Source organism: Rhyacophila brunnea, unplaced genomic scaffold (assembly GCF_057557595.1).
Source record: "Rhyacophila brunnea isolate RB1 unplaced genomic scaffold, BYU_Rbru_1.0 scaffold_13, whole genome shotgun sequence".
Lineage (NCBI taxonomy): Eukaryota > Metazoa > Arthropoda > Insecta > Trichoptera > Rhyacophilidae > Rhyacophila > Rhyacophila brunnea.
The window spans coordinates 2,632,122-2,643,842 of NW_028232785.1; the positions used below are offsets into that span (position 1 = coordinate 2,632,122).

General features: G+C 34.5%; 1 protein-coding gene and 1 long non-coding RNA gene across 2 annotated transcripts; one reads left to right on the forward strand and one right to left on the reverse strand.

Moving 5' to 3' along the window:
• The first annotated feature begins 1,471 nt into the window (after nt 1–1,471).
• Nucleotides 1,472–9,298, forward strand: LOC147076139 (uncharacterized). Its single transcript, XR_015069873.1, has 2 exons — nt 1,472–1,684; nt 8,752–9,298. It is a non-coding gene; the product is annotated as an uncharacterized LOC147076139 (long non-coding RNA).
• On the reverse strand, nt 8,335–10,737 carry LOC147076140 (uncharacterized). Its single transcript, XM_085941643.1, has 3 exons — nt 10,134–10,737; nt 9,158–9,252; nt 8,335–8,717 (listed from the first exon to the last, which is right to left on the reverse strand). Exons 1-3 carry the CDS (start codon nt 10,468–10,470, stop codon nt 8,370–8,372), a joined length of 780 nt encoding a protein of 259 aa, XP_085797769.1. The 5' UTR covers nt 10,471–10,737; the 3' UTR covers nt 8,335–8,369.
• Between the last annotated feature and the right edge of the window lie 984 nt (nt 10,738–11,721).

Genomic DNA, 11,721 nt, shown 5'->3' on the forward strand with positions numbered 1-11,721 from the left:
TCATCTTCTAAGTCAACTCGTTCAAAATCAATCTCGGTTTTATATTGATATGCTCCGATTCAGGCATCTGAAAAACAAAACATATTTTAAGAATGTTATGGCATTTTTAATAACGTCATAGATAAGACACATTGTAACAGAAGCCCGATGATCCTTTCTTCCCATTGTCTATTTTCATATTGGTTCAATTCTGCTCCCGCTGCATCAAAGCTGATTGAACAGTTGAAAATGATCAAAGATCGCTTCATCCTTTGACACTTTACCTGTCATCTGATAATTCTAAATGTAGCCAAGTCAGCGTAATTCTTTATGGCGTAGTGTCAAATAAATTACACTTTACAAAACCATTCTAACTATCAAAATTTCGCATTGGTGACAAACCAGTTCGTGTGAATTAAATGCTTGTGTACCCTATTACCTTAAGTTCTACAAGATTTCATGGTCCACAACTCTAAAAATTAAGATTAATAGATAAGTTTCTAAAAAAACTAACCTCAAAAGTACTACTGGCGGTTTGAGCATTCTCATGCACTATATAAGAAGATTCGTCAGGGTTGTTAGAATGAAATATTGGTGCACTCAACAAACGCTGTCCTTTTGAATCCGACTCGAAGTCACCTGGTTCGTGTTTCACGTCCATTTTGCTTGACACTAATGCATAAACGTGCGTCATCACGCTGTCTTGTACCATAGACAATAATATATTTATGGGTAGTATTGCCATTTGTAATAACGAGACAACTATTTATTTTAAGTAGGAAATAATATTATTATTTAATTTTATTTATTTTAGTCAGCAGGGTTAGTTAGTAGTTAGTTAGTAGTTAGTAGTATAACCGTCTCCAACTAATATAATATTATGAAAACAATGTTATATAATTGGGCACCTTACTAACATCTTAGATGAAATTAAAAATGTCGTATTTAGCTAAGAGCATTGCACTTTAATTTTGATGACAATATTATATTTTTAATTATTAGTGTCCTATGCATTACACTCATAATCTTCATCTTGTTAAAAATAAAATAGGTACTTTCTTAATACTTTCACCGAGAGTCGTTTACCTTCAAGGTCTAGCTAATGGAACATTATTTAAGTGTCTGCCCACACCTCTACTCACATAAGGTCAATATAATATATTATAATGACGACGTGATAATTATTGCATACTATGATTGCTTTCGGCTGCTCAGGTGAACAGATGAATAATTTTCGTGTGGTAGGTTGATAAATCTATCAACGAGCAAAAAACCCGTGTTAAAATCTCTAAATCCGAAAAAATTTCACTGACTGAAAATTTTTGCATTCTAGATCCAATCCCATCATTTTGGACATAATTGGACTAGGAATATTATAACGGGAAGGCGGCTTGTGGAGATGTACCAAAGGAAGTTTAGTTTTGTATTTAATTTTTATAATATTGCGAAAGTGGCAGCACGGCTAACTATTTTTGTCTATGGTGAAATGCTTACGTCAAGTCTCGCCTACTACGTTCTGTGTGCCACGATCAACTTGATGACCAATTGCATGCATACAATGGACATTAAACGCGAACGAGAAGACTCCGAACCTGTTGCAGAAGGAAAGCAATGGTTTGAGGTACCTGTGGATCATGATTCAAACAGCCAACTACTTACCTACATAAAGCAAGAGGACACTGACGAGGCCGGATACACTTTTAAGGTTAGTTTTTCATAACGGATTGTTGTATGTCGTAGTCAGGGAACTCAGAAATATAGGGAACTGAAATACCCAACCGGTAAGGCTACGCAAGCAACCGATCTCGAGTAAGGTAAACTTAAACCGCGTGTTCAGAAAACGTCACTCTAAACTTGTGCGTCGGTCTGACAACTGCCTCAGTGCTCTCGGTTTTATGTTAATTTAAAATTGAAAATGGCAATATGTTCAGTAAAAGGTTGTAGTAGCGATACAAATATGAAAAATAAAACAAACAGCGCAACTACATTTCACAAGAAAGCATATTTTTGTTGTTATTTTAAATATATATGTCAATATCTTAACATGAATTAAAATTAATTTTACGCGTGGTATTTGACGACGCACAAACAATATTGGGTGTATTTGGAAAGTGCGACGCACACCATTGTATGCATATAATACGTGTGTTTTGTTTGAATAACAGGGCCGCATTTCAGACAGGGAATATTAGATAATATTTATTATAATCAATAATTATAACTGTTTTGTTTATAATAATGATTTATACAGTTGCGTATGCAATATGCATAGGTAAATGTGCATTTATTTACTGTCAATATTCATTTTAATCACAAAATGAAGAGATAAACACACAAATTACAAAGTTTAACGATTTCAAATATTTTATGAATAATTAATGATATTATACTAAGAATTGACTTTTGGCATAACAGATTTCCACGGGATCAAGATCAAGATCATGTTAGGTTAGTATTGTTATAGTTATATAGTAAAATATTTACTGTAGAAAATTATATTTGAATTAGATGTCGATGGTCTGAATGTTACTTTCTATTATCAAGAAATAACGTAAACACATAAGTATTGTATACATATATAATGTTTATAAAGGGGCTGTATTATTTTTTATAATTATTATTTGTTTCTTTATTAAACACCATAACAGGCCGTGAAGCCCAATAATAGTGGTAAAACTCCCAGGCTTAAGGAATTTACATATAAGATTATGTAAATATATTTTGACTTCACCGGGATCGAACCCAGAACTCATCATCTGGGATGGAAGGCCAGTACCTTACGCACTGCCGCCGATTATGAATTAAAAAAAAACACATGGCTAGCTATATTATTTCAAATTTTAAAACTACGTCGACATACCTAATCTCCGTCGGCATTTTGACATAGTGACACGAGCAGAAACGCCGACCTTCAGTTAGTGTTTGTGGCAGAGTATGGTTTAACGACATAACTATACAAATCTAGCCTTGTAGTCAATTCTACTTCTCAATAGCCTTGCGACAACCTCACGACACGGTTCAGACAGGATATATAAGTCCCATGGTTCTAAACTATGGAAGAAGCAGAGAAGAAATGGTCGAAAGAGACCTTGAACAGGTAACCAGTAACGTAATCGTTTAGTAATAGGAAGTAAAATGTATGTTGTTAATCTTTTCTTCGTAAATGTAATAAAATTTTACGTAAAAAAATTTCGCCTCCGAAAATCGAGACTGCTAAAGTGTAATTGGAACGCTGTGACCACAGGCCTCGAAATGTCACACCGCGTAAACTCAGCGCGATGTATTTTGGAAATAATTTCCGGGAAATCTCCATTAAACTTAGAAAATAAGTTATGGAAGAGATTGTTTACGTAAAATTTAGCAAGTACATGCTTCAATAACTTTTATAGCAATAATGGAGTGTATGAAAATTGGAAAAGAAAATTGAATATTTATAAATTTATATACTGTATAATTATGAATAAAGAATTTTAATACTAATTTTATCGATACGAGATAGAAGCTAACTACCGTTATAAAAATACTGTAAACGCGTACCTATATCTATAGGCGCGTAATTATAATTATAGATTTTGTTAATGCTATAACTCACTGACTATAATGAATATTGTAAAAGTAACAATTGGAAAAACTTAAGATTCTGGTATAGATGGGTTTCTACCCATAAACAATAACAAATCTTAATCGCATCCTAAGTAATAAAAGAATCAAAAATCACAACTAAAAATACGAATTATCGCTCAACCTTGAACTTTAAAGAAAATCTATTTCAGTCAAAAGTACCGACCAGCTAGTTCACGTCGCGAGACAAAAATAGATTCAAGGTTGCATTCAAATTACTACATAAAAACTACCATACAAGATTAAATAAGTTAGTAACTGCTCGTGTATAACATCTTGTTAGAATTAAGCATTTATATACTTAAGTGGAAATGTTAAGTATAATAGTATAGTATTTTCATGTAATAATGTTCGTCCGAAAGGTAAATATCGACTGAGAAAGTTTCTGCGGCTCCAAACAGTTTTATTAAAACTTAGTAAAATTCTATTGGCCTAAAAAGGCCAAGAGTGGTGGAAAGGACTAGTACATGGGTGTCAACCTTTCGTTTTGACATTTTAAATTTAAAGACTGCCATTCCCTTATTTAGTACCCGAATACTTATTCCAATACCTCGATGGAAAGCTAGAAACTTTCCCCTTCGTTTGAACACGAAAAATCATATAAAATCAACTATTTTGCTTACGTCATCCTAACTGCGCATTTAAGGGACATGTTCTAGAGGGTGCTTGAAACACCCCTATTAAGTCTTAATTTTGCGAAAATAAAGTAGAGTAAATTTAACCCGACTAAATTAGAAGATATCTCTATCAGAAAGTTGCCAAGAACGGGAGATATACGTAAATTTATCCCGTGAGAGAAAGATATACATCTGCTATCCCTTACGGACTGTTTCCTGTTAAACCTCTATCCGAAGGGTATAAAAGGCGACCACTTTTCCCGTAAAATCATTAGTTTCTACACTCTTCACCAGCGATCTTCAGCAAGCAGCAGTCCTCACTGCAAAGTTGTGAGACATGGTTCTCAATACATTCGCGATTCATACGTACCAGTAAGTCCCCTTCGGCGGGCAAAACGTAGCGCGAATATCTCGTATCTGTCGGTAGTGACGTCGGCCGCTAAAACGTAGCACGAATACCACGTATCTGACGATAGTGACGCGCTCGCGGAGTAATTTTATTTTTCATTACTCATCATACGAGGTGACGTAATCGGGATAAATTACGCGATCGGATTTGTTTTATAAAAACAAATTAATAAACTCAGTCTGTAATAATAAATTTTACAAATCTTTTCGGGATTATAAAATAAATTTTTGAAACTTTATTAAGTAAACATAATTATAAAACAAGTTTTGGTAAATAAATTTGTTAACATACAAACAAATTTTAGTAAATAAATTTGTAAACATTAAGCAAACCTTTTGTAAACAAGTTTGTAAACACAAATAAATATTTGTAAACATGCTGTGAACATAAATAAACTTTATAAACAACAATAAAATAAATTCTATTCTTTTTATAAACCTAATACTGTGTGACCAAAGAATAAATTATATTTTCTTTCTTATGGGAAAATATTTCATGAATTAAAAATATCCAAAGAATATCTGCGTATACATTCTCTGAATTAGGTGTGACTTTTTGGGAATTTGTGAAAGATTTCACAGAGATCCTATAGTGAACAAATAAATAGTTTACTGATACTTTAATGAGATTTAATTACGGGAACAATGACAGTTAACCTTATTGTGTGACCGTGAACTCTGGTACCTGGATAAATTCGGCACCACACCAGCTGAGAGTTTTATTTGGGAATTCAAAAGTTGTGATACTACAAAGGAGATCCACCTCTCCTAGTTCATCACTAGTCTCCTCAGTGACGACCCGGTAGCATTATTGAGCTAGCCGTGAGCCGGGTCATGTCAATAGCCATGATCTTTTTATCATTCCAAATAGGTACCTTGTTTTGGATATCCATCTCGACTACCATAAGCAGACACAAAACCTTGTAATTGCTGACTATCACTTTATTTTGAAGTCATTAAATGTTTCAGTTATGTATTATTGCTCACCGTAGATGTATTGTGTACCTACCTATATTTAGTCGGAAGGGAAGTGATAATGCCATGTTTAGAGAGATCTTCCATTATACATGCGACAGAAAAGTCAAAAAAGTTGATATTTGGTTTTTCTCCCTGTCTCGATTGAATAAATCGTGTATAATATTTTCTTATTTACGTCCGTACCGTCGTTTTTCATATTTGTATACGAAAAATGAATAGCGTGTTAATAGATCTAGAGCTTCCAACCCTGTTTTTACTGAAACCTGCTAACTGGGTAACCGCGGATATGTAAACTAACCGAAAACCGGGTTATTATTATATAATTATTAGTAGGTATATGAACTAAAGAGACAAACCGCGAACATAACATGTGAAAGCTTTTTCAAAAACGTCGCGTCGTAACAAATAATCAACAACTCAGTCTTCACTCAAGTAATAAAATCGCCTGCCTAAATTACTTTATTACTTACTTACCCTTTAAATGGCTTACTTTTATTGTTATTGATATAGTGTGAGACAAATTCCATAGAATAAATAATAGCGCGGCGGTCTTTAAGGATTACGCGTGGCTTAGATATCCACGGCAAATCTATAGAGCTGTGGGATATCGACAACTGCTTTGGGTTTTTTGCTTAATCCCCTAAATTGAGTAGGTACACGTCTTGTCTTGCCCGTAAATAATTTTGTTTGTATACAAATATATTGTAAATAATGTAAATAAGCAAACTAACCGCTAACTGGATAGTAAGTAATTTTCCTCTGGTTAATAATAATTGGAAGCCCTACATGGGTCCCATCATTATTGTTTATTAGATTGATTTTTTCAACCCACACCATTAATAAAATGTGTGTTTGATGGATGACAGTAAGTTAGGTATAAGACAAAATGTATGCTTTCTGTTAATATATTATTATAAATGCGATTAATGTTATACCTATATAGAATTACCTGTTGTATGTAAATATTGCTGTACTTATCTTGTTATTACTTAATCTTATATATTATGTGACGTATAAGTTGAATGGGATTTTTATAATTATATTTAATATTTTTCATAATTATTCTGTACAATGTGTTATTTATGTTCATTCATTTCATATAAATATACTTTCTAAAAAACCAAATTAATATCCTTTTTTTAATTTCTAGAAAGTATATTCCTAATTGTGTGTGAAATTAATAAGTATGTATGTTAATTTAAAAACGCGTTAAAACACTAATATTAGTAATATGTAAGTATTTAAAATATGTTTCGTATTAAGTCTTTCTACTGAAAGTAGTCATCAATAATGCGGCTCTGTGCGTGCTACGAAGGTCATTTTTTTGCGTCCACACATTTACTCACACTACTAAAATCCTGCTTCACTTTCAAACGTTTGTAGAATAGGAGATCGGAGTTCTATTTATTTTCTTTTCTGTGGTCGTAGTATTGTTAGTTTTAAGATGCGCGTCGTCAGACGTAATTAACAGTGTATGTATTTTGTGTAATAAAAACTGCGTGCAAATGCGACACAGTTCCGAGCGGCCTACGTCACCCGTATATAACCCCACTTAGTTTTGCTGCAAACACTGTCATAATATTTTTTAATTTACTGTACTATTATAATGTACTGTATAAATATTTACTGTAATATTTTGTTTTTTAGAATATTGTATTGCCAGCGCTCCATTGGCGAGCCAAAAGTCCGACGACAATAAGTCTTCAGATTTTTCAACGTTCTGCTACTGGCCAACAGACGTTCAACGAAACGAGTATATAATTAATTTGACGAGTAAAACAGTCGACTTTGACAGCATAGATAATATACGTATATCTGACAGTTAAATCGTGATGGCGTTAAATGATACCAACGTTTTATGTTTTTTGGGTTATTGGGTGGCAGATAATGTAATAACGAAGCAAAGGGTACACAAATACTGGGTGAAACATTGGATAAGGAAACGAACGACATTATCCCACACAAATTTAATACGAGAATTGCGTTTGCAACCGAGCGATTTCCGCAATTATTTGCGAATGTCGGAGGATGTATACACAGAACTGTATAATTTGGTCTCCCCATTTATTAAAAAAAAAATACTATGATGAGGGAAGCTATTTCTCCTCATGATAGATTATGTGCAACCCTGCGATTTTTGGCTGCCGGCGGAACATTCACTGACTTGCATTATAGAACTGCGATTGGAAGACAAACTCTGGGCAAGATAATTCCCGAAACTTGCCAAGTCATCATTGACGTTTTGAAAGGAGAATATTTCAAGGTGTGTATTATATTATACGTCATCTAATAAAGTTGGGCAAATTTACAAATATATCATTAACAAGTAGACATTGGTTGGTCTTATAAAGTGAACGTTTAGTGGATTGTTTTACCTATATAAATCATAGACGGCAACATCATAAGAATGGCAGACAAGATGCATTTGAGATAGGTATATATATAGTCACAAATAAGGCCATCGTTGACATGCTAAATATTCAATAGACCATTAGAATGCTGTACCTAGCCAGGACTCTCCATATAGGCTGTAAGCAAGCTGCTTAATTATTCCTGTTGAATGTATTGTAATACTAGTCATATTCTTCGAAAAGCAAGCATGGAATTTGATTTCTAAATGAGGCCACATAATAATATAGGTTTGCTAACATAGCTCAAATACTTACCATTTGTTGTATCGCTTAAGCTAAGGTTTATAGGCATAAAAACAAACAAAAAAACAAATATTTTTACAAGATATTTATTCATACAAAAAACATTAATTTATTATACCGGCTTTTGTACATTTTTGCTTAATATACGATAAACTGGTTGAGTATGAACAGTAGTTGCTGGCATTATTTTGTCACTTTGTCCCATAAAGGCAACTTCATGCATCAGCTTCTCGGCCAGCAATCTTTGTCCCTGTGACATCGATCGTAGTTTCATGGCCATCATTTTGCCAAAAACATCAAATTCATCTTCAGTCTTGCTTAGTTTGTTGGTGATTAATTCTAACACTTTGTTGGCGCTATCATTCGATTTTTTTCGTTTGAACGATGGGGGTTTTGGTGCTCTATTGAGATTCGACCTTGGAGTAGTCGACAACGTGGATGTTGAAGGCGAATATTCTATCTGTAAATAAAATGTTGATTATTTTTTGTTGCAGTTCCCTGATACGCACGAAGAAATGGAGACGATTGCAGAAGAATTTAATAGTAAATGGCAATTTCCAAATTGCCTGGGCGCAGTTGATGGGAAACACATTGCAATCGTGCCACCTGCAGGCGCCGGCTCCCACTTTTATAATTACAAACATTTCCACAGCATTGTTTTGATGGCGATTGCAAATGCTAATTATGAATTTATTTATGTTGATGTTGGAACAAATGGACGTATTTCTGATGGAGGCGTACTGAGAAAATCTGATTTTTTCAAACGTTTAGACGAAGGCAGATTAAAAATACCTGCACCAAAAAAATATTTTAATACTACCGGGGCTGTCACATGGCAAGAAAGTATGATAAGCAATAGATAAATTAAACCAATGTAACAATTTAGTTAAAATGTTTTACCTCAATACAATCTTCGTTGTTTAACGAGTTGGAGTAACTCTCATCAGGAGACATGTTTTCCAAATCGTCCACCATGCTGGATATTGAGCTCGATTCTGTAAAACAAAATGTAAATTGTTAAAATACAACATAATACTCAAACTTGTTTTTTATTATCTCTCCCCTAAGTACCCATTCCTTCATACGGTTAATATTGATATTGGTATAATTGGTGTAATCCAGTATATCGGGTATTTTCAAAATGTGTTTTCCGCTGTATTCCTCATAACCAAACTGTACCATTAATTTTGATTGATGATTGACGATTTATTGATTGTCTCTGAAGGAACCTAACTCGAGCGATTTTTGATTTTATGATCATTTCTTTTCTTCTTCTTTCGACCATGTCCGATCATAATATGGACCTCCACGGAGTGGAGGTTTGTATTGACAGATTTTGTTTTTACGAGAAATGGATGTCAGCCACTTGCTCAACATATTAGGTCCATACTCTGACTCATACACAAATTGAAATTCAATGTGTACTTGTCAGACCCAGGATTTGAACCTGGGACCCGACCACGACTCAATAAGCCGCGCTTCCACCGCCATGATCGTACCTATATATTATTATTTCTTACCTACCTCAGCAAAGAATAAGTAATTTTATTGTGACTAGAAATGATTCATAGCTGTATGTTTTAATTGCTTAATAGTTGCTAATCTAATGCGATGTCACTTTCAGAGCTACGACAATGTCATAGTCTGCACGTGTATAATAAATAGCTTTAAAGCATTCCCTCGTACCTATATATTATTATTATTTATTACCTACCTCAGCAAAGAATAAGTAATTTTATTGTGACTAGAAATGATTCATAGCTGTATGTTTTAATTGCTTAATAGTAGCTAATCTAATGCGATGTCACTTTCAGAGCTACGGCAATTTCATAATCTGCACGTGTATAATAAATAGCTTTAAAGCATTCCCACGTACCTTCCATTTGGTCGTTCAAGAACTCCAAATTTTTATAGTACCACAGTTTGGGTAGATATACTGCGTCTGTGCCGGCTCCGCTTCGATATGATGTCCTTACTTTATTTCTCTCCTTTCTGTAACCCGACCTCAATGTCTGTATTTTCTTTTTGACATCGTTGACCGTTGCCTGCGGCTCCACTTTGATTAATATTTCCAAAAGTTCCGCATACGCCAAGGACTTGGCATCACGATTCTTGTATAGTGGGCTGGTCGTCTTCCACAACGACGGGTTGTCTTTAAAACAACTAATAAAATCTTCCAAGAAACTTTTCGAATGCACTCGTAGATCTACCATTGTTGTTTTCGATGTCCGAACACTTTGAATGACAGTAAAATAATGATGGCGCTCATAGACTAATATATGGCGCTGTCGTCCGTCGGCATAGATATAAATAATGTGACGGTAAAGCGTGGTGAACGTACGAATTTCAGCGGCTCGGCGAGTAAAATATCAAACATGTTTGAAATCCAACGAGCCTGGTCTGCGGATTAAAAAGTCCGCAGACCTGGGGTGCTCCACGCGAAAAAAAAGTCCGAAGACTGTAAATCGTCTGACTTGCGTGCCAATGGAGCGCCGGCATATCAGACCCGACATCAATAACATTGAAAAGAGATACTGAGCTACTTGACATCAAGACTGAGTCTATTGAAGACGTCAAATCCCCATTCAATTATGAAGATCAGCAACAGGGTTGTTCTTATTCGGAGAGAGTGAATCGGGTAGGTAGTTTTATTTTAAATACTTACAGAAATACTAATCGTGTGAAAACTGTTAAGGGTGGACTGAACTGTCAACACTCGAATATATGAATAATCAGTAATACCAATGAAGACAAAATCTTCGAATTCTAATTTCTTTCTTTCGACCTTGTCTGATCCTAATAGGATCATAATGAGCCTTCCTATAAATAGTATAACCGCTCTAGTCCAACCGTTGTATATCCCATTGATTTAAACTGTCTTGATTCCACAACGCGAATAAATGACAGCCGATGTTTTATTAATAAAAACAAAACGAACAACTTGACCAACGTTGAATGTCTCAATACGTAAATATTTTGTTCGCTGTGGTTTTTAACTGCCATGGTTCTGGCCATACTGAATCCCATGTACAATGGACGTCCCCATTCCTCAGTTGATAACCTTTCCATGCAACATTCAGTACCTACTTTCACTTAACGTATGTTTATTCATGCGGTGGGTGCAACGAAATAAAGGCCCGCACATGATGTCCTTTCTAGAACAATGTCCTACCAGATTTGCCTATACCGTTAGTAGGGTGCACCCTTATCAAATAACCGATTTTTTTATTTTAAAATGTAGTTATAAATAAATTACTGTAGTTTCCTAAGGCCCCTAAACACACTGATATTAATTTTTAGAGAGTTGATTTTAAAGAAGAGTATGTTGAAGACACAATAAGCCAAAGCATTCACAAGGTTCCAGAACCCGGTTGCTTTTATTCGGAATGCACACCAGTAAATCAGGTAGGTACACAATATTCTAAGAAAGTTGAACATGCGTTACGTTCTGGTACGAAGAATTT

What these genes read in the sequence shown, in the direction of transcription:
- LOC147076140 (XM_085941643.1), bottom strand. Translation starts at nt 10,470, where the DNA reads ATGGTAGATCTACGAGTGCATTCGAAAAGTTTCTTGGAAGATTTTATT. An exon ending in CTTGAACGACCAAATGGAAG is followed by an intron (nt 9,253 to 10,133) that starts GTACGTGGGAAT and finishes TTTGTTTTACAG; the next exon opens with AATCGAGCTCAATATCCAGC. An exon ending in ACAACGAAGATTGTATTGAG is followed by an intron (nt 8,718 to 9,157) that starts GTAAAACATTTT and finishes TTTTATTTACAG; the next exon opens with ATAGAATATTCGCCTTCAAC.